The sequence below is a fragment of the Caretta caretta genome, chromosome 2 (assembly GCF_965140235.1).
Source record: "Caretta caretta isolate rCarCar2 chromosome 2, rCarCar1.hap1, whole genome shotgun sequence".
Taxonomy (NCBI): Eukaryota; Metazoa; Chordata; order Testudines; family Cheloniidae; genus Caretta; species Caretta caretta.
This window is the reverse complement of record NC_134207.1, coordinates 234,591,839-234,611,016: the sequence shown is the minus strand read 5'-3', so window position 1 is coordinate 234,611,016 and position 19,178 is coordinate 234,591,839. Positions and strand designations below refer to the sequence as shown.

Sequence of the window (19,178 nt, the reverse complement as noted above, 5' to 3'; positions counted from 1 at the left end):
TCACAATCAGTTTTAATCACAATTAATTTTTTGAGTTAATCGCATGAGTTAACTGCGATTAATTGACAACCCTAGAAATAATTTAATTGTCCCTCATGTTGTCATGTGACAATCCAGCATGTTAAAATGGTATTACACAGGCTATCAGAAAAGAAGCATGACAAGATTTTGTTAGCCATGAAGTATACAGAGGAAGTTCTCGCCATAGGACTGAGATTAAAATGAGCAAATGCACAGCTAACATGAGTTAGTGTCCCACGAAATGTTGGCCAACAGCTACCATTGAGCATTCTTCATAAAATGACATTTATTGCACAGTTAGCATTAAAAATAGTTGTACATTTAGAAGTTTTAAGTGTTGATTTCAATATTTCAATATGCTTCGAGCAGGGGGTTGGACTAGATGACCTTCTGGGGTCCCTTCCAACCCTTATATTCTATGGTTCTATGATTTGAATTATCAGTAACAATGGCAAAAATGTGATCCTATAATTTTAATTTCACAGGTTGTTAGCACTACCTTACTGATTTCCTTTAAAAATCCCCCCCACTCAACTTCAGAACAGGTTTAATTGGCACAACTAGGTTATTTTTGGAGTATTGCCAGAGCATCCATGCCTTTAAATCTTTGTTTTGGTGTCTGGGCATGTTCCATTTGCTGGTGGTGTCTTGAAAGAAAAACACACACATTATTTTGTAGTAATTATATTCTTAGTTCTTCTTATATTTAAACTTTAAAGCAAGAGAAATTACATTTCTGAGCAATTCTAGACAAAATTCAAACCTGTGGGATGTTATCAGGTATGAAACTTTTTGCATTTTTTGCCTCCCTTAGCCTTCATTTTTCTGACTAGCTGACATTTTCCCAGATCTCTGACTCATGTTGTTTTTGTTGCTTTCTGTTACTTTGATTGCTTGATTACACACCTAAAATCAATTCAAAGCTGAAAGTCTTTAGTATTTGTACAATGTACATAGTCTGGTTACTGCCATTCAAGTTTGCAAAACATATTAATTTGCATTTTTCCCTTAATTAGTGAGATGTGAAGATGTATAATTTCTCTTCATGATTAACTGATCAGATTTACTTTCATCTAAGCTTATTGTTATCTTAGTGAGATTCAGTGTTCACAATTAGAAACAGAAAGTTCAGGATTAATGTATTAATCAAGCACTTGTGATTAAAATATTATAGTATTTGGTAGTAAATTCTATAGTGAAGTTTGCAGAACAGTTTTGATGATAAATCATTGTCTTCACATCTCAGAATTTTCTGAAAAAAAATTATTTTCTGGATTGATATCTTTCCTCCTTGGTCTCTGGTCAAAGGTGAATCATTTTTTTTTCATATGCTTTTGAGGATAAGAAAAATATTTTTCCCATACAAATACTTAAATTTTAAATGGCTGAATTTTGCAGCTTGAATCTTTAATAATCCTCATTGAAGAGCGTGTCAATAATCCAATTAGAAAACAAAAAATTGGTAGAATATTACTGAAGTTATCAGTGATTGAAAAGTATGCCATGGTTAATGTTGACAAAGAAGCTATTCTGTAGGGAACAGGGCATAGGTACTCAATTAGGATATAACATTTTGGAATAAAATATTCTCCAATCTGAATATTCTTTACACCTCACACAAATGTTTCCATAGAAATTCCAACCTCTAGTCTTTAACAAGCTTAATTAAACTTTTGCCTATTTTAAGATTTTTTTTTTTGTTTATTTTGTGGCAACAGAAAGAAGTTCTTATGAAATTTGACACTTCCACAAAACAAAAGAGGGCTTAATTTGTCCGAGCCAAAAATATATTTTTGGCTTTCTCAGAAGGAGTACCTTCCCGCCTGTATAGTTGGAGGTTGAAATCAAGTTGGAACAAAAATGAACAGTAATTCACAGGTTACTTCTGTTTGGGAAATCTTTCAGGCCCCAGTACTGCTGGGGCTCTGTGTGGGCAAGCAATCCCCTTGCATGCTGTCAACTGGCAGATCAGTGGTGAATTCCTGCCCATATTGAAGTCAAGGAGAGTTTTCTCGTTAACGTCAGTGAGAGCAGGATTTCATCCATAGTCCTTATTTTGCAAAACAGACCAGATACCTAAGAGGGTGTGTACATGCCCTCCGATGCCAGGGAATACAAATACACAGTGAAGAAATAAAACAAATGTAAAATACAGTGGGTGACATCTGTGCCCCATTGCATTTAATGGGAATTTTGCCATTGTCTTCAGTAAAGGCTAAGATTTCAGCCAGTGTAAAATATCCTGTCTCTTTCCTCTTTTGGATATTCCATAGTCTTCACTAGGAATCAATTCCATCTAGAAAAAATAGGCAATCAAATATATACTGCAATATAATGGCTTTTTAAAATCAGGAGCAAAATATTTACATTTTAGATTTTTTTTTTAAATAAAGGAACAAAATTCCAAACTACGGAACTTTTTATTGTGTACAAGCTAAGGTATTTATTAGAGCTGGTCAGAAAATGGAATTTCTTCTCCTGCAGGAAATTCCAACATTACAAACTTTGTATTAGTCCCAAATTGGGGCAAAGTCAAAATTTTGAAATTATCTGCAGAATAGAAATTTAAAAAATATTCACTTTGGAAATGTCAGAATATTTTGTTTTGATATTTTTCATCAAAACAAAATATTTCAGTATTCCAAAATTGAAATGTTTTATTTTGGTTTGTTTGAAATGACCCAAAATTTTTCATTTTGAGTAATTTCATATTAATCTACATTTCCCTAGGATGTGCACATTGCCTTAAGGGAGTTGTAGTTCCAGCCCCCGTCCTGCCCTATGGGTCAGTCTCCTTGGCAAGACTACATCTCCCATTATGCAAGGCTGGGATTGGGCTGCATGTTGTATCATGGGAGTCATATGACTGGGTGCATTATGAAAAATGTAATCAGGCTAGGGAGCCTGGCCCATAGGAGGCAATAAGGGCTGGAACAACAGCTCCCATATGAAAATGTGCACATGCTAGGATACTTATCCGAGTTGAAGTGACTTGAAATAAAGCATTTTAGTTCATTTCCACAAATAAAAATATTCCAGTTTGGGACAAATTGAGACAATGAAATATATTTCAGTTTTCCTGATGGAAAATTGTAAATTTAGGGCAAAATCAAAATTTTCCTGTAGAAAATTTCATTTTTACAGAAAATGCTTTTTCCATTGGACAACCATTCAGATGTAGAATTCCCAACCAGCTCGAATATTTGTTGTTGTTAAACACCCATTTAATAATTCTAATCCTTTATCATTATATCCCAATTACATCCCATAAAAAAATTTGGTACAGTTTGTCACGCAATGGTATAATATTTTGAAAAAAGAAACCGTGATTTTATAGATAAGAAAATGTGGCAAAAAGATATTGCAACTCTATTCCAAGATGAAATGAAACAGGCCTTAGAAGGAATGCATACATTTACAAGGAGCTTTGTCCTTTCATCTACAACTTCTGGAGGGAGATGTGCCGCTATTAGCCTAATTTTTTAAACTATTTTCTCTGGACCCAAAGAAATTAAACAGGAGTATATGTTCCCAAGAAAACCTGGAAACAAACTTGTTATTTAAAAAATAAAATATATTCTAAATTACTGGACTTCAGGCACTACCCCCTACACTTGACCCATACATTGCATTAAAATCTCTCTTTAGAACAAATCATCCAGTATATACAGCAAGACAAAACTTTTTAAAAATAACTTTTAAATTTCTTAAAGAAATAAAAATAACTACCTTTCCTATAATAGCACTTCAGACTCTACAGCTTGTAGAACTACTGCTGAATCACATATAATGAATAAGGCTGTGTTTTAGTCACGGGTATTTTTAATAAAAGTCATGGACAGGTCACGGGCAGTAAACAAAAATTCACGGCCCGTGACTTGTCCATGACTTTTACTATATACACCTAACTAAAACTTGGGCTGGAGGGGCTGTGGGTGCTCTGGGGGGGATGGTCCGGGGGTGGCCTGGGTGCTGGGGGGTGGCCCAGGACCCCTGCTGCTGCTGGGGGAGAGGTGAGTGGCAGCGCTCGGCCTGGGACCCCCGCTGTTGCTGGGGGCAGGTGGTGGCGCTTGTCCCGGGACCCCTGCTGGTGCTGGGGGAGAGGGACGGTAGTGCTTGGCCCAGGACCCGTGTTGGGGGGGGGCAGCAACGCTCAGACCAGGACCCCCACTGGTGCTAGGCAGGGGGTGGGAGACAGTGGCGCTGAGCCCGGGACCCCCGCTGGTGCTGTGGAGGGGACGTGTGGTGGCGGGCAGCCTGGGACTCCCAGGGGAGTGTGTGGCATAGCTGGCAGGCTACCTACCTGGCTCCATGTGTACCTGTAGTTCCTAGTGGGAGGGACAGCCGGGGGGATCCACGCACTGCTCCTGCCGCAAGCGCCAGCTCTGAAGCTCCCATTGGCCAGGAACTAATGGGAGCTGCAGGGGCAGCAGGTGCAGGCAGCGTGTGGAGCCCCCGGCCCCTCCACCTAGGAGCTGCAGGGACATGTCAGTGGGAGCCAGGAAGCTCCCCAGGTAAGTGCTGCCCCACCCTGCACCCCAACCCCGTGCTGCTGCAGAAGTCACAGAGGTCCTGGAAGTCACGGATTCCGTGACAAACACGCAGCCTTAATAATAAATATTATTATTTTGTTGTTGTTGTTAAATTCCGCTTTAAGTTTATAGAACAGATTAAAGCATATTAGTTGAGATTCTTTTTTTGCCCTTTCCTCCTCTTAAATTCAATGTGAAAAATTAAGAACATAAGCACTGCAATACTGGGTCAGACCAATGGTCCATCTATCCCTCTATCCTGTCTTGGACAGTAGCCAGTATCCAAACAGTAGGGGCAGTGAGTATGGAATAGGGCAGTTGGAGTGATCCACCCCGTCTTCCTCTCAGGGCTTTCTGGCAGTTAGAGGCTTGTTAATGCAGTGAGTAACAAAAATGATTAAAGGTCCAGAAAACATGCCCTGTGAGGGAAGTTTGAAAAGATTGGATACGTTTAGTCTGGAAAAGAAAAGACTGAGAGGGGACATAACAGTTTTCAAGTACATAAAAGGTTGTTAAGGGGAAGAGGAAGAAAAATTGTTCTCCTTAACCTCTGAGGACAGGACAAGAAGCAATGGGCTTAAATTGCAGCAAAGGGGTTTAAATTGGACATTAGGAAAAAGTTCCTAACTGTCAGGGTAGTTAAGCAGTGGAACAAGTTGCCTAGAAAGGTTGTGGAGTCTCCATCATTGGAGATTTTTAAAAGTAGGTTAGACAAACACCTGTCAGGGGTGCTCTAGATCAGTGGTTTTCAAACTTTTTTTCTGGCGACCCAGCTGAAGAAAATTGTTGATGCCCACGACCCAGCAGAGCTGGGGCAGAGGGGTTTGGGGTGTGGGATGGGCTCAGGGCTGGGGCAGAGGGTTGGGGTGAGGGCTGTGGGATGGGCCTGGGAATGAGGGGTTCAGGGTGTGGGAGGGGGCTCTGGGTTGGGGCAAGGGGTTTGAGTGCAGGAGGGGGTCAGGGCTCTGGGCTGGAGGTGCAGGCTCTGGGGTGGGGCTGAGGATGAGGGGTTTTGGGTGCAGGAGGGCGCTCTGGGTTTGGGGGGCTCAGGGCTGGGGCAGAGGATTGGGGGGCGGGGTTGGGGCACAGGCTTACATCAGGTGGCTCCCAGTAAGTAGCGCAGCAGGGGTGCTAAGGCAGGCTTCCTGCCTGTTGTTAAGGGGCTTATTCCTTCACCCACTTACTTCCCTGGTCCTTCTCACATGAACAGAGAGCAACAATACCCTAAGTCCAAAGGTGCAAACAATTTGATGTTTATTGGGGTGAACTTCCAGCAAGCATGATTCCAGTTTCCTTCCTTAGTGTCTCCCTTCCCAGCTCTGACCCCACAGAGCCTTACACCTGTGTCCCTGTTCCCAATCCTGCCCTTAGCCAAACATGATTCCAATTTCCCCACCCCCATTCCCTGTTCCCATTTCCCCCACCCATCCACTCACCCACTCACTTCCTGATTGACTGCAGACTATATAGTAAAACTTAAGTTCTGCTTAGCTATACCTTAATCAATCATTTTTCTGAAATTTAACTAACCAATCCTAACATATTGTAACATTATTATGTAACCAATTATATCCCACCACCTTAATTTGTTTACACCCAGCAAAATTAATTATACAGCAGACAGAAACAATCACAGAACCAGACAGAGATTATACAGACAAACAATAGGGAAATGGGGACTACAGTGATAGAACAAACACAGAAATGAGGATTTCACATCCCAGCTATTGATAAGTGAGTTCTTGCCAGACAGGATGCTATCAAACTAAGTTTCCTTTTACATCTTCTAGGCACTTCCCTTTCTCTGGAGGCGATAGGCATTATCAGGACAGGATTGTATTCCTAACAGCCCAGTAGCACCTTATTTCAATGGGACTAGGTTGGAATGTGAGGATGTGACCAGTCGCTTCCCAGCTTATGGCTGCCTCTGCTGCTTAGCCAAAGATCTTAGCCTAAGAACAGGGCCTCACACTGTCACAGTAAGAGAAGGACCTTACACTGGCAGACAGTGATTTTGATTCTTTCTTTTATACCTCTATAACTAGCTAAGTGATAAGAATACACCTAAATTCTTAGAGTATAGGCCTTTACAGACAGGCCTGAATATCTATATCCTAACACCTGTCCTGACACCGTGGACTGCACTGTGCCCTGGAAGTGGCCAGCAGCAGGTCTGGCTCCTAGGCGGAGGCACACAACGGCTCTGTGCAGTGTTCGGCCACAGGCACTGCACCCCGCCTCCGACTCTCATTGGCCGGTATGGGAGTGCAGAGCTGGTGCTCAGGGTGGGGGCAGTGTGTGGAACCCCATGCTCCCCCACCTAGGAGCCGGACCTGCTGCTGGCCGCTTCCAGGGCACAGCGCAATGTCAGAACAGGTAGGGACTAACCTACCTTAGCTGGGCAGCACTGCCAATGGGACTTTTAATGGCCTGGTTGGTGGTGCTGACCAGAGCCGCTGTGACCCAGTGCCTTACATTTGGGTCGTGACCCGCAGTTTGAAAACCATTGGTCTAGAGAGTACTTAGTCCTGCCATGAGTGCAGGGGACTGGACTAAATCAGCTGTCAAGCTCCCTTCCAGTCTTATGATATTGTGACAGTGCAAAATTAAACTGAATGTCACATTAACTGTAAATTTTTCATGTTAGAGATATATTAAAAATATATAAGGTATATTCATTGTGTCCATTGTCAAACTGTCTGGAGTGGCTCATGAGCATGAGTGCCAGCCTCAGGACAGACTGTCAAGGAACAGGGCATAAACCCCAAACTTCTTGTATGTTCTATAATTAGATTTCACCAACCAATTAATAAGCGTGAACTCTTAAAGAACTATAACAGTCTTAATATGGAATAATAGTCCCCTTGGGTACTCTGTTCTGTCTTGCCTCCTAGGCAAACCTACCTTTGTGATATATGATCCCCTTTGCCAAAAATCACAACAATATTCATGTTATTCCCAGTCCCAGAGGACTATTCACATACCCCAGGTCAATTGTACCTCAGATCACAAACCAAAGACAATGCTTGTAGCCAACCCTATAACACTAATTCAAGATTTATTAACTAGGAAGAAGAAATGTTATTTACAAAGTTAAAGACACGATACTGTCTTATGTTCCAAAATATGATGATAGCTGCTTTAATATGCAAGCTTTATATGTCCTTTAGGGCTAACCCATGCTAAACCACTGGGGACCCTTTGCTTATGCTTAGAAATCATCGCCTCTCAGAATTCAAGCAGCATAAGGATAATAATTTTTCTTTAACAGGGATTTTTATTACTTTCCCCCAGCAATCAGGCTATGATGGGACAAGGGCTTATGCATGTACCCTCTTCAGAGGTGTGGGGAAAGCAATCAACTGAGTCTTTTATCCACTGCTGTCCCACAACAGCTTGTCTGGTGTCTATAGGCCTTCTTTTGTTGGGGAGGAGATACCACCTCTTTTGGTAAACTAGCATTACCATGCGTGAAATATTTCTTCCTTGACTGTCAGGGCTTATAGTCTTAAACATTTTTACAGTTACAGAGCAAACACTTAAACACTACCTTGTAACATGGCATACAAATATTATAAGTATGATTAATACATGCAGCATCCTACAAGCATTCCATAAAGTCTAAACACATTCTTATAACTCTAATATCTATTTTAACAATGCTAACACACAGGCAAACCAGACTGGTTTCCAGCTATGCATTTGTCAGTGTCCAGTGAGGCCCATTGGCCTTGGCATGAGTTTGCACCTGATCTGCCAGTGTCCCATCCATCTTTTCTATTCTTTTTCTGTATGTTTTACTTTATATGCATTTTCTTGTGTGATTATTCTGTAAATACCATTTCGTTTCTGTACTTGACATGCAGTTAAATGTTATTCTAATGAAAAGGTAATCACATTCAACAGGATTACAGAATTTAATGTTTAATAATAGTGTTGTTAAGTTACAAGAAAAGTATCCTGGAATTCTGTAACTTTAAGAAAAGGTGCTGTGTGATTTATATAACTAGCATATCTCACTGGGGATCTTCTTTTGTAACAGAAAAATTATTGCATACAGGAAGACGCAGATTCCTCATTAGCAGTGAATTGGCAGGTTTTGATTAAGACGCTCCAGGAGAAAGAATCTAAAATTCAAAAATTAGAAGCAGAATTACAAGACTATCCAGAACATGAAGATACACAAACGGTAGGTTTTTTTTGTTTTTTTTTTAAATCATGAATTTATTCTTTGAACATGTTTTCTTACTGTAGTAGCATTTTCTAATCTCATTATAAGGGTATAGGAAACTAGCTAGAAAACCGGTTCAGGACTTTTCTTGCACTTAGGGGGCCACATTCTTAGCTGGTGTAAATTGATGTAACGCCAACTACACTGAAGCTACAGCTGCTGAGGTTCGGGCCCAGCGCTGGCAATTATACCCCATACTATTTTCCCCCTTCAAATTCTTGTCTAACAGTATCAGGGGGTAGTCGCATTAATCTGTATCCACAAAAACAACAAGGAGTCCAGTGGCGCCTTAAAGATTAATAATAAATAAATAAATAAATAAAGACTAATAAATCTGTTAGTCTTTAAGGTGCCACCGGACTCCTTGTTGTTTTTGTCTAACAGTAGTTGCTCTTATTATTACTTTTAGCTGTTTATTCCAAATATGAACTCCTCAGGTAAGGAAATTCCAGCTATATTCTGTTAGTACCCACTCTTACTTAGTTTAAATTGTCTATGTGTATCTATGACTTGTTAAATAATCCCAACTCAGATAAATACTTAGCATGTCTCTTTGGGTTTTTTCTTTAAGATTATGGAGATCAGTAAAATCAACTCATCAGTACTTCAGCTACTAAAATCACTTGAGACACTTCCTTTTTAATTGTTTTTATTAATTCCTGCAGTAAAGTTTAAACGGTGTAATCATTTTTTGGGTATAACCATCAGTAGGCACTGGTGGGCTTTTTCAGGTGTAAGCCTTTTCAAACTAAAAATGCTTTGTGAAAACTAGTTACGGCTGCTAAAGAACAATCATGATGTTCACAAACTGGAAATACAGCGTACAGCCATGTACGTACATGTCAGCACCCAGAGGTACAACCTTGTCCATTTCCTTAGCAAATTAACCATACTCAACCACAGCCCAGTGAAAAGGGAGAACACAACACCACCTCAAAACTTCATATATGCTGTGTAATTAATCCACTGTGAGGAAAAATGCCATTTTTGAAGAAAAGAAGTTAGGTGTTAGTCACATACTGGTTAGGTGTAGTTCATTATTTTATATCCAAGTTTTATTAATATAACCAACTGTGAACCTTCACCAGTGAGTGTATATATGAAATTTCATGTACTGAAATAAGTGCAAGTTATGCATTTTATTGGGATGTCTGATCTTTTATGCTCTTTCCTGGTTGCCACAGACAGATATCAGTGCCTCAAAGAAATGAACTGAGTAAATAAGGCTAGTGGGTGGATTCAGGAGTGTTTCTGTGAGCTTCTCTATGCCCCAAAAAGGACTGACCAAACATTTGGCATCAACATAACAACAAGGGAAGGGTTTGGGGAGGTGCCAGAGTTCTGGCATCAATATACAGCTTCCAACTGGACTGGGGATGACCAGCCAGCTGGGTGCTTCTGGGTTCTTAGTAGGGGGAAGAAATACTACTCTAAATAAAATCTCTATCCGCTTGACCTTTTTCCCCCTTGTTCCTACTCAGCTGTCCCTCTCTTCCTATGATATTTCTTATCTCAATTTGGCTGAAAAAGGTCCCTCTGGGACCATCTTTCTCATTTTCCTACTGCCACTTGTGTATCTCTCTCTGCCTGCAAGTTTGGTTCAGCACACCTCAAAGAACCTGGGCTTCTCCTATAGCTTAACATTACATTCTGCCATAAATTAGTTCACTGGAAAATCATTTTCAGGGAAGAAACAGTATATTTGTCTGGTTTTTGTGCAGTCCCTAGATCAGTGAGGCCCCTGAGTGCATTTGCAATATAAAACCTATAATAATAATAATTTCTGAAAGGAGGTCTCTGGTCAGAACAAGCCACTGAAACTGCTGGAGGAAATAAAAATACCCCTAACCTGATTTTTCCAGATTTAATTTAAAACTGATAAAAGCTGCATCAAGGAGAATAACCTACCAAAAGAGAGAGTCTTGCCTCATATGAATTAAGTATTTAAAGAAAGAAGTCGTTGCCTCAATGATGATTAAACGTTAAGTTTCTCATCAAGTGATCAGAAATTTAAGAAATAAGACTGAGTAAACTTCATTATTCTACAAAAGAAAAGACCACTGCTCCAGACTTATTGGTGCACAGGCACGCCCTGAAAAATGAACTTTCTCGGAAAAACAAACACTGTGGTGTAATAGACTATTGGAAGTGACCCCATGGGTGTACATTAGTGGAAGTTGTTGTTTCATATTTTCAATTACAATAACACTTAGTCAGAATCAGGACTCCACTGTGCTAGGTCTAGGGAAAAGCAAAGGTTCCTGTTCCAAAGATCTTACAATTTAAGAAGACGGGCAACATACAAGGGGAAGTAGGGAGACAATTGGATATAATTTGTATATGCTTTTTAACAGGTATACAATGTGCTGTTTTTACGCAAATATGTAAATCAGTATCAACTTTCCCCAAGTTCCTGTCTAGCCGTCAGTGATGGATGATTTCATACAGGAATTGTGGCAGAAGTGGGCCTTGAAAAGGGACTTGAAGGGGGAAAGAGTAGTAGCCTTGCAGATCAGGTCACATTATTTACAGGTTTGGAATGTGAGAATTTTAAAAATTTGACCTACAAAATATGGTCGGCAGTAGAGAATAAGCTGCACTAAGGAGGTACTGAGGAACAGCTTGCACTAGCAAGGGAAAGAAAGGCAATGTTATTTATATATCACCCACACTTAGCATCCACACACTTTATCCACTGGTCCCATTTCCTAAATGCACTTCTTTGGGTATGTATACACTGCAATAAAAACCCTGTGGCACAGAGGCTCAGAGTTCAGGTCAGCTGACTCAGGTCAGGCTAAGCTGCAGGGCTATAAAATTGCAGTGTAGACATTTGTGCCACGTGTCTCCTATCACGGTGTAGACGTATGCTTCAAGGCTCTGGGAAACCTAGATCAGTGGTTTTCAAACTGCAGGTCATGACCCAGTACTGGATCACAAAATGTAAGGCACTGAGTCATGGCGGCTCTGGTCAGCACTGCCGACCAGGCCGTTGAAAGTCCCATCGGCGGTGCTGCCTGGCTAAGGCAGGCTAGTTCCTACCTGTTCTGACACCGCACTGTGCTCCAGAGGCAGCCAGCAGCAGGTCTGCATCCTAGGCGCGGGGGCCACAGGGCTCCAAGCACTGCCCCTGCCCCGAGCACCGGCTCTGTGCTCCTATTGGCTGGGAACTGGCCAATCGGAGCTGGGGGGGGGTGTGCCTGCGGGCGAAAGCTGCTTGCATGCCTCCCCCTTGGAGGTGGACCAGCTGCTGGCTGCTTCTGGAGCTCAGCGCCGTTCACGGTGCCAGGACAGGCTGGAAGACTGCGTTAGCACCCCTGCTGCGACGCTGACCAGGAGCCACCCAAGGTAAGCCAGTGCCCCAGTCTCCTGGCTGAGCCTCACCGAAAACCGGAGCCCCCTCGTGCACCCCAAACTCCTCATGCCCAGCCCCACCCCAGAGTCTACACCCCCTGCCCCCTCCCACACCCTGAACCCATTCATTCCCAGCCCCACCCTGCAGCCCTCTCCCCTGCACCCCAACCCTCTGCCCCAGCCCTGAGCCTCTCCCACACCTCAAACCCCTCATCCCCAGCTCCGTTGGGTTGCGGGCATCAACAATTTTCTTCAACTGGGTCGCCAGAAAAAAAAAGTTTGAAAACCACTGACTTAGATGCACCTAGGAATAGTCATATAGAATCAGACATTCAAACAAAAGTGCTACCTACAAACTGTGAAGCTTCATAATTCACAGACACACTGGCATGTACATCGTATCCCCAAAATAGTTTTTACACACACATCCTATATGAGAGTAACATTAGGGTTGTAACCAAGAATAATGTTAATCTAGTGTGAAGTAGTTACTTAAGTTATGTTGATTTTTTAAACTTTTGCAATTAGAACCACCTTGGGAACAAATCCTCAAAATGTAATTTTCATTTGTGCACAACTGTTGAGTTATAATTTGACTGTATACAGATCTTTGCATGTTTATGAACTCTTCTCAGTGAGCCATTCTCAGGGAATACCTTGACTGCCTATCCTGGAAATGGGGCAACGAGAACTACACACAGTATTCAAGGTGTGAGTGTACCAGGGATTTATATAATGGGATTATGATATTTACTGTCTTATCTATCCCTTTCCTAATAGTTTCAAACATTGTTAGCTTTTTTGACTACTGCTGCAGATTGGGCAGATATTTTCAGAGAACTATCTACAAGAACTCCAGTATGTCTTTCTTGAGTGGTAACAGCTAATTTAGGCCCCCTCGTTTTGTATGTATAGTTAGGATTATGTTTTCCAATGTGCATTATTTTGCATTTATCATCATTGAATTTCATCTGCCATTTTGTTGCCCACTCACCCAGTTTTGTGAGATCCTTTTGTAACTCTTTGCAGTCTGTTTTGGATTTAACTATCTTGAGTAATTTTGTATCATCTGCAAATTTTGCCATCTCACTCTTTACCGCTTTTTCCAGATCATTTATGAATATATCAGACACTATTGAATGCATCCAATGAAGTGAGCTGTAGCTCACGAAAGCTTATGCTCAAATAAATTTGTTAGTCTCTAAGGTGCCACAAGTACTCCTTTTCTTTTTGCGACTACTGGTACCAGTACAGAACCCTGGGGGACACCACTATTTACTTCTCTCCATTATGAAGACTGGCCATTTATTTCTACCAGTTGTTTCTTGTCTTTTCAGCAGTTACTTATACTATGACAGTTTACTTAGCTAAAGAGCCTCTGGTGAGGGACCTCATCAAAGGCTTTCTGAACGTCCAAGTACACTGTATTCACTGGATCACCCTTGTCCACATTTACTGACCTCCCCAAAGAATTCTGATAGATTGGGGCATGATTTCTCTTTACAAAAGATGTGTTAACTCTTCCCAACAAGACATGTTCATCTATGTGTCTGATAATTTTGTTCTTACTATAGTTTCAATCAGTCTGTTTGCTACTAAAGTTAGGTTTACTGGCCTCTAATTGCCTTTTTTAAAAATTGGTGTCACATTAGCTATCCTCCAATCATCTGGTAAAGAAGCTGATTTAAATGATACATTACATACCACAATTAGTAGTTCTGCAGTTTCATAATTGAGTTCCTTCAGAACTCTTGGGTGAATACCATCATGTCCTGGTGACTTATTACTGTTTAGTTTACCAATTTGTTCCCAAACCACCTCTATTGACACCTCAATCTGGGACAGTTCCTCAGATTTGTCATCTAAATAGAATGTCTCAGGTGTGGGAACCTCACTCCATCCTCTGCAGTGAAGACTGATGCAAAAAACTCATCTAGCTTCTCTTCAGTGATTTTGTCTTCCTTGAGTGCTCCGTTAGTACCTCGATCGTCCAGTGGCCCCACAGATTGTTTGCAGGCTTACTGCTTCTGATGTACGTAAACATTTTTTGCTGTTAGTTTTTGAATGTTTGGCTAATTGGTCTTCAAATTCTTTTTTGGTCTGCCTGATTATACTTTTACACTTAACTTGCCAGAGTTTATGCTCCTTTCTATTTTTCTCAGTAGGATTTGACTTCCAATTTATAAAGGATGCTCTTTTGCTTCTAACAGCTTCTTTTACTTTGTGTTTAACCATAGTGACGCTTTTTTGATCACTTTACTGTATTTTTTTTAATTTGGGTCTCTATTATGGTGTTTTTTAAAAGTTTCCATGTAGCTTGTAGGCATTTCACTTTTGTGATTGTACCTTTTAATTTCCCTTTAACTAGCTTCTTCATTTTTGTTTAGTTCCACTTTCTGAAGTTAAATTCCACTGTGGTCGGCTTCTTTGATGCGTCCCCCACCGAGTGGTGCAGTTATTTTTACATCTTGGACCAGCTCCTGTGCTCCACTTAGGACTAAATCAAGAATTGTGTCACCCCTTGATCCAGAACTGGCTGCTCCAAGAACTAGTCATTTATGGTGTCTAGAAATTTCATCTCTGCATCCCTTCCAGAGGTGACATGTACCCAGTCAATATAGGGATAGTTGAAATCCCCCATTATTATTGAGTTTTCTATTTTTATAGGTTTTTTAATCTCCCTGAGCATTCCACAGTCACCATCCTGGTCAGGTGGTCTGTAGTATAGCCCTACTTCTATATTCTTATTATTCAAGGATGGCATTTCTATGCATAGAGATTCTGTGGTACAGTTTGATTAATGTAAGATTTTTACTGTATTTGACTCTATGCTTTTGCTCTTATGTAGTGCCACTACTCCACTAACATGATCTACTCTGTCATTCCTATATATTTTCTACCCTTGTTATTACCATGTTCCATTGATTATCATCATTCCGCCAAGTTTCTGTAATGCCTATCATATCAATATCCTCATTTAATACTAGGCACTGAAGTTCACTCATCTTAGTATTTAGACTTCTAGCATTTGTATCTAAGCACTTATAAAATTTGTCTCTTTTCAGATGTCTACCATTTTGTGATGTAATTGAATTGGATTCTTTTTTTTTCTTTTCATTTCACTGTTTTTCATCAGTTCCTACCTCTACTTTATCAACTTCCATCCTTACCTCCTTATTAGGATATAGCAGTGGTTCCCAAACTGGGGTTCATGAATCCCTGGGGGTTCGCGAAATGTTACAGGGGGTTCTCTGGAAAAAATTCCCTAATGGCGGACAGAGCTGTCCCTAGGGACTCCGGGCAGCACAGGGCCAGCAGCCCGGAGCCCCAGGACTTCCAAGAGCTAAGCAGATCAAAGCAAGCATATCTATCACACTGAGGAGATTTAAACTTCAAGACTCCTTATAAGAAATGGAAAGGGAGATGGATATTTTTTGCTGTTTTTAAAATTAAATAGGCAGCTAGTATTGTTTTTTAATTATTAATAATAAATAAATAATTTAAACAAAGTTTAAGCTTTGTTGTAATGTACATTGTTTGCCTGGACTGCTCAAGACCTGAATGCCTGTGTAGGAGAAACTCTTTGAGTTGGCTTCTTAAATACCTTCATGCTGTTTCACATCTGATACTCCTTGATGAAACATAGGAGCCTTGTCTTATAACAGGCTTATTCAAAGTGATACAAGCTACAAAGAGTGTTGACGTTTTCATAATGTACTGTAATGATAAATAATAATTAATAATAAATAGTGTGTAATAAGCATGTCCTAAACAAATTTTATATTTCCAAGATCACTGCTTTTATAATATATATTCAGGTAAAGGAGAAAATCCCTGGAACTATTCATTTTTAGGAGGGGGTTTGCAAGACTTGACATTTTAGTGAAAGGGGTTCACAGGTTGTGAAAGTTTGGGAACCACTGGAATATAGAGAATCCTTGTTAATAGCTTCTTCCCTACAGGATGTTTGTCTGAACTGAATGTTCTCCGCACCTCTCGGCTTCCCCCCAGCCTTTAGTCTAAAAACTCCTCCTCAACCTTTTTAATTTTACATGCCAGCAATCTGGTCCTGTTTTGGTTTAGGTGGAGCCCATCTTTCCTTTATAGGCTCCCCATTTCCCAAAAGGTTCCCTAGTTCCTAAAAAACCTAAATCCCTCCTCCCTACAACCTTGCCTCATCCACATATTGAGACCCTCCAGTTTTGCCTGTCTAACTGGCCCTGTGTGGAACTGGAAGCTTTTCAGAGAACGTTCCCATGGAGGTCCTGGACTTCAGTGTCTTCCTAGCAGTCTAAATTTGGCCTCCAGGACCTCTCTCCTACCTTTCCCTATGTCACTGGTATCTACATGCACTGCGACCACTGGCTCCTCACAGCACTGCACATAAGCCTGTCTAGATCTCTTGAGAGAGCTCCAACTTTCACACCTGGCAGGCAATTCACCATGCTGTTCTCCCAGTCATCACAGACCCAGCTATATATATTTCTAATGATCAAATCCCCCATTACTATTACCTGTGGCTGGGGTTTTGGGCCCCGAACAGCCCAGATGGGAGAGGCCTGTTTATGTTTTCTTTGTAGTCTCTGAGTGATTAATCCTTCTCTGTCACTGAGGGAGTGGAGTGAAGCAGCAGGATTTAGTATATGTCAGTTGCCAACTGAATTCCTCAGGAGGCAAACAAGAGTATCAAACAGAGGAGTTTGCAGGAGGGAGTGGGTTCCCAGGTCCAGCTCTATACCAGGTAGTGGAATGGACGACAGGGGAACAAAAGTTATGACCTGCTTTGGATGTACGATGTCTCCCTTTCTGCTTAAAGACTGAAGAAGTTTCTGGTGCATGAAGTGCAGGAGGAGAAAATAACATGGTCTGGAAGTGGACATTTCAGCACTGCATAGCATCTTAGAAAATAAAGATTTCTTGAACAGCCAGATTCTGAAATTGATGCCACAGACACCACAAAGGGAAGGCTCATTGATAAGGGAACTAGAGAGAGTAGAAGATGAAGAAGCAGATGGGTGATTTGTCACAAATAGGGGAAAGAGAAACGGGAAGCATTCAACTTGGGTAGAAGTATTGAATTGGTTTGAGATACCCAGTGAGTCAGGGACCAAGGGACCTGTCTCTGGAAAAATGAAACAGAAAGCTGCAGGGGACATACCTGGTGGGTGTCTTTGCATTCTGAAGGAGGCTGCTACCAAGAGAGGTTCTTCAGCCATAATAGGAATGGGTGACTCATGGGAGAGACACAAAGGAGGGCACCAGCTAAAGGGGGACATGTGACCTCCCCATGTAAGCCCCCACGTGATTCCTCCACACCCTGCCCCCAGCCCGGGAGCTCTGCGCTCTCCCCATCCCACGTTACCTGGAGGGGACTCTGTCCTCCTGCTGTGCCGGGAACCGCAGCGACAAAAGGAGCAGAATATGGGGCCGCTAGGTGGCCGCATGCCAGCAGCTCCTCTGGTGCAGCTATACTGCCCCTAGCCCTTCCACGCAGCTGCACCTCCTGTCTGGGGTGAGGTCTGTACAGCCCCTCTGGAGGACGGGACTGGGGATGGTACCAGTACAGCCGCGCTAGAAGAGCTGTCTGCATGGGGCGCTGGCTCCTGGGAGCAGCGGCCTCACATTCTGCTCCTTTCACCACTGTGGTTCCCTGCTGAATGCCCCTGCAGGTGTCTGGGAAGGGGCATGTGACCCTTCTTGCCCCTCCCAGGCATTACCTGACCTCTGTGACATTTTATGCCCCAGGCTAGAGCTGTCAGCTAGTAGGCCACGCAGCTCTCAGCTGCTGCTGGTGGCGGGCCCCCAGTACCTCCTAGCCCCTTTGCAGCAGGGGGACCCCACAGCTCCCAGTCACTGAGGGCGGCGGGGGGGCACCCCACAGCTCCAGCTGCTGCAGGCAGTGAGGGGATCCCAGAGCTTCCAGTCCCTGTGGGTGGTGGGGGCCCCTGCAGCTGCCCAGTTGCAGCAGGTGGCGCGGGGATCCTCCCGCAGCAGCCCAGCATTGGCAGGACTTCCCCTCCGCCCCCCCCAGCTGCCCGGCTGGGGGCCCCCCTGCTTAGCCCCAGCTAGTGGCAAGGGGACCCCACCACTGCTCAGCCGCAGTGTGGACCCTCCACAGCTCCCAGCTACTGGGGGGAGGACAAGGGGACCCCAACACCCACAGCTGCTATGGGTGCTGGACCCTCCTCCCTCCCCATTTTGTCAGGGATATTTTTAGTAAAGATCACAAACAGGTCACAGGCTTCCATGAATATTTGTTCACTGCCCGTGACCTGTCCATGATTTTTACTAAAAATATCCCTAATAAAATCTGAGCCTTAGTCATAAGTGACTCCATATTAAGAAGAGTGGACAGATAATTCAGCAAAGGGCATAAGGATAATAGGACAGTGTGATGTCTCCCTAGAGCAAAAATATGAGATGTACCCGCAAGTTTTCACTGGTGGTGGTACATGTTGGAACCAGTGATACAGCATCATATGGTACTATGCAAATTACAGAAGACTTCAGAAATCTTGGAGGAGAGCTAAAGAAGAGAAAAGGCCAAATGATCTTTTCAGAGGTCCAGTCACACAAGCAACGACAGAAGGCAAAAGCCAGAAAGTATTGGAAGTGAACAATGGGCTGCACAACTAGTGTGAAGCTGATGGTTTTCATTTTGTGGAACAGTGGACCACTTTCCAGTGGAAGAGGGAGCTATATGAGCAGGATGGCCTGTCTCTCACAGATAGGGGGTGTTACGGTGTGATTGGACCTTTAAGAGAAGTGAGGGCCCAGTCTGTCTGTGACTGCCTAGGGGTAATTGACTGCCCAACTGTCTGCTTAATGGTTAAGTAGTAAACAAGCACCAGGACCCTAATGCAAAGGTTATCCAAGACTAGTTAGAAAAGGCATTCCCAAAGAGACAGGAAGCTCCTTAGGAGAGGAGTTCTCGGGGGAGTTCCCCAAAGCAAGGAGCCTAGAGGGAGCATTCTTGGAGACAGGGAACTCCCTTGTGGGACCACCAGAGCAGGGAGCCTAGGTGGTGCTCGGAGAGATAA

General features: G+C 42.5%; 1 protein-coding gene across 12 annotated transcripts in view; it reads left to right on the top strand.

Moving 5' to 3' along the window:
* The window catches only part of C2H10orf67 (chromosome 2 C10orf67 homolog), a 136,621-nt gene that overhangs the window by 22,355 nt on the left and 95,088 nt on the right, over positions 1-19,178 (top strand). For all 12 annotated transcript variants that reach the window (XR_007354932.2, XR_007354933.2, XR_012667259.1 and 9 more), the window contains one exon: positions 8,596-8,742. Coding sequence is in view for 9 of the 12 variants with exons in the window: in XM_048837892.2 (XP_048693849.1) it covers positions 8,596-8,742 (147 nt within the window). In the remaining 3 variants the exon portion in view is untranslated. The remainder of the gene's footprint in view (positions 1-8,595; positions 8,743-19,178) is intronic.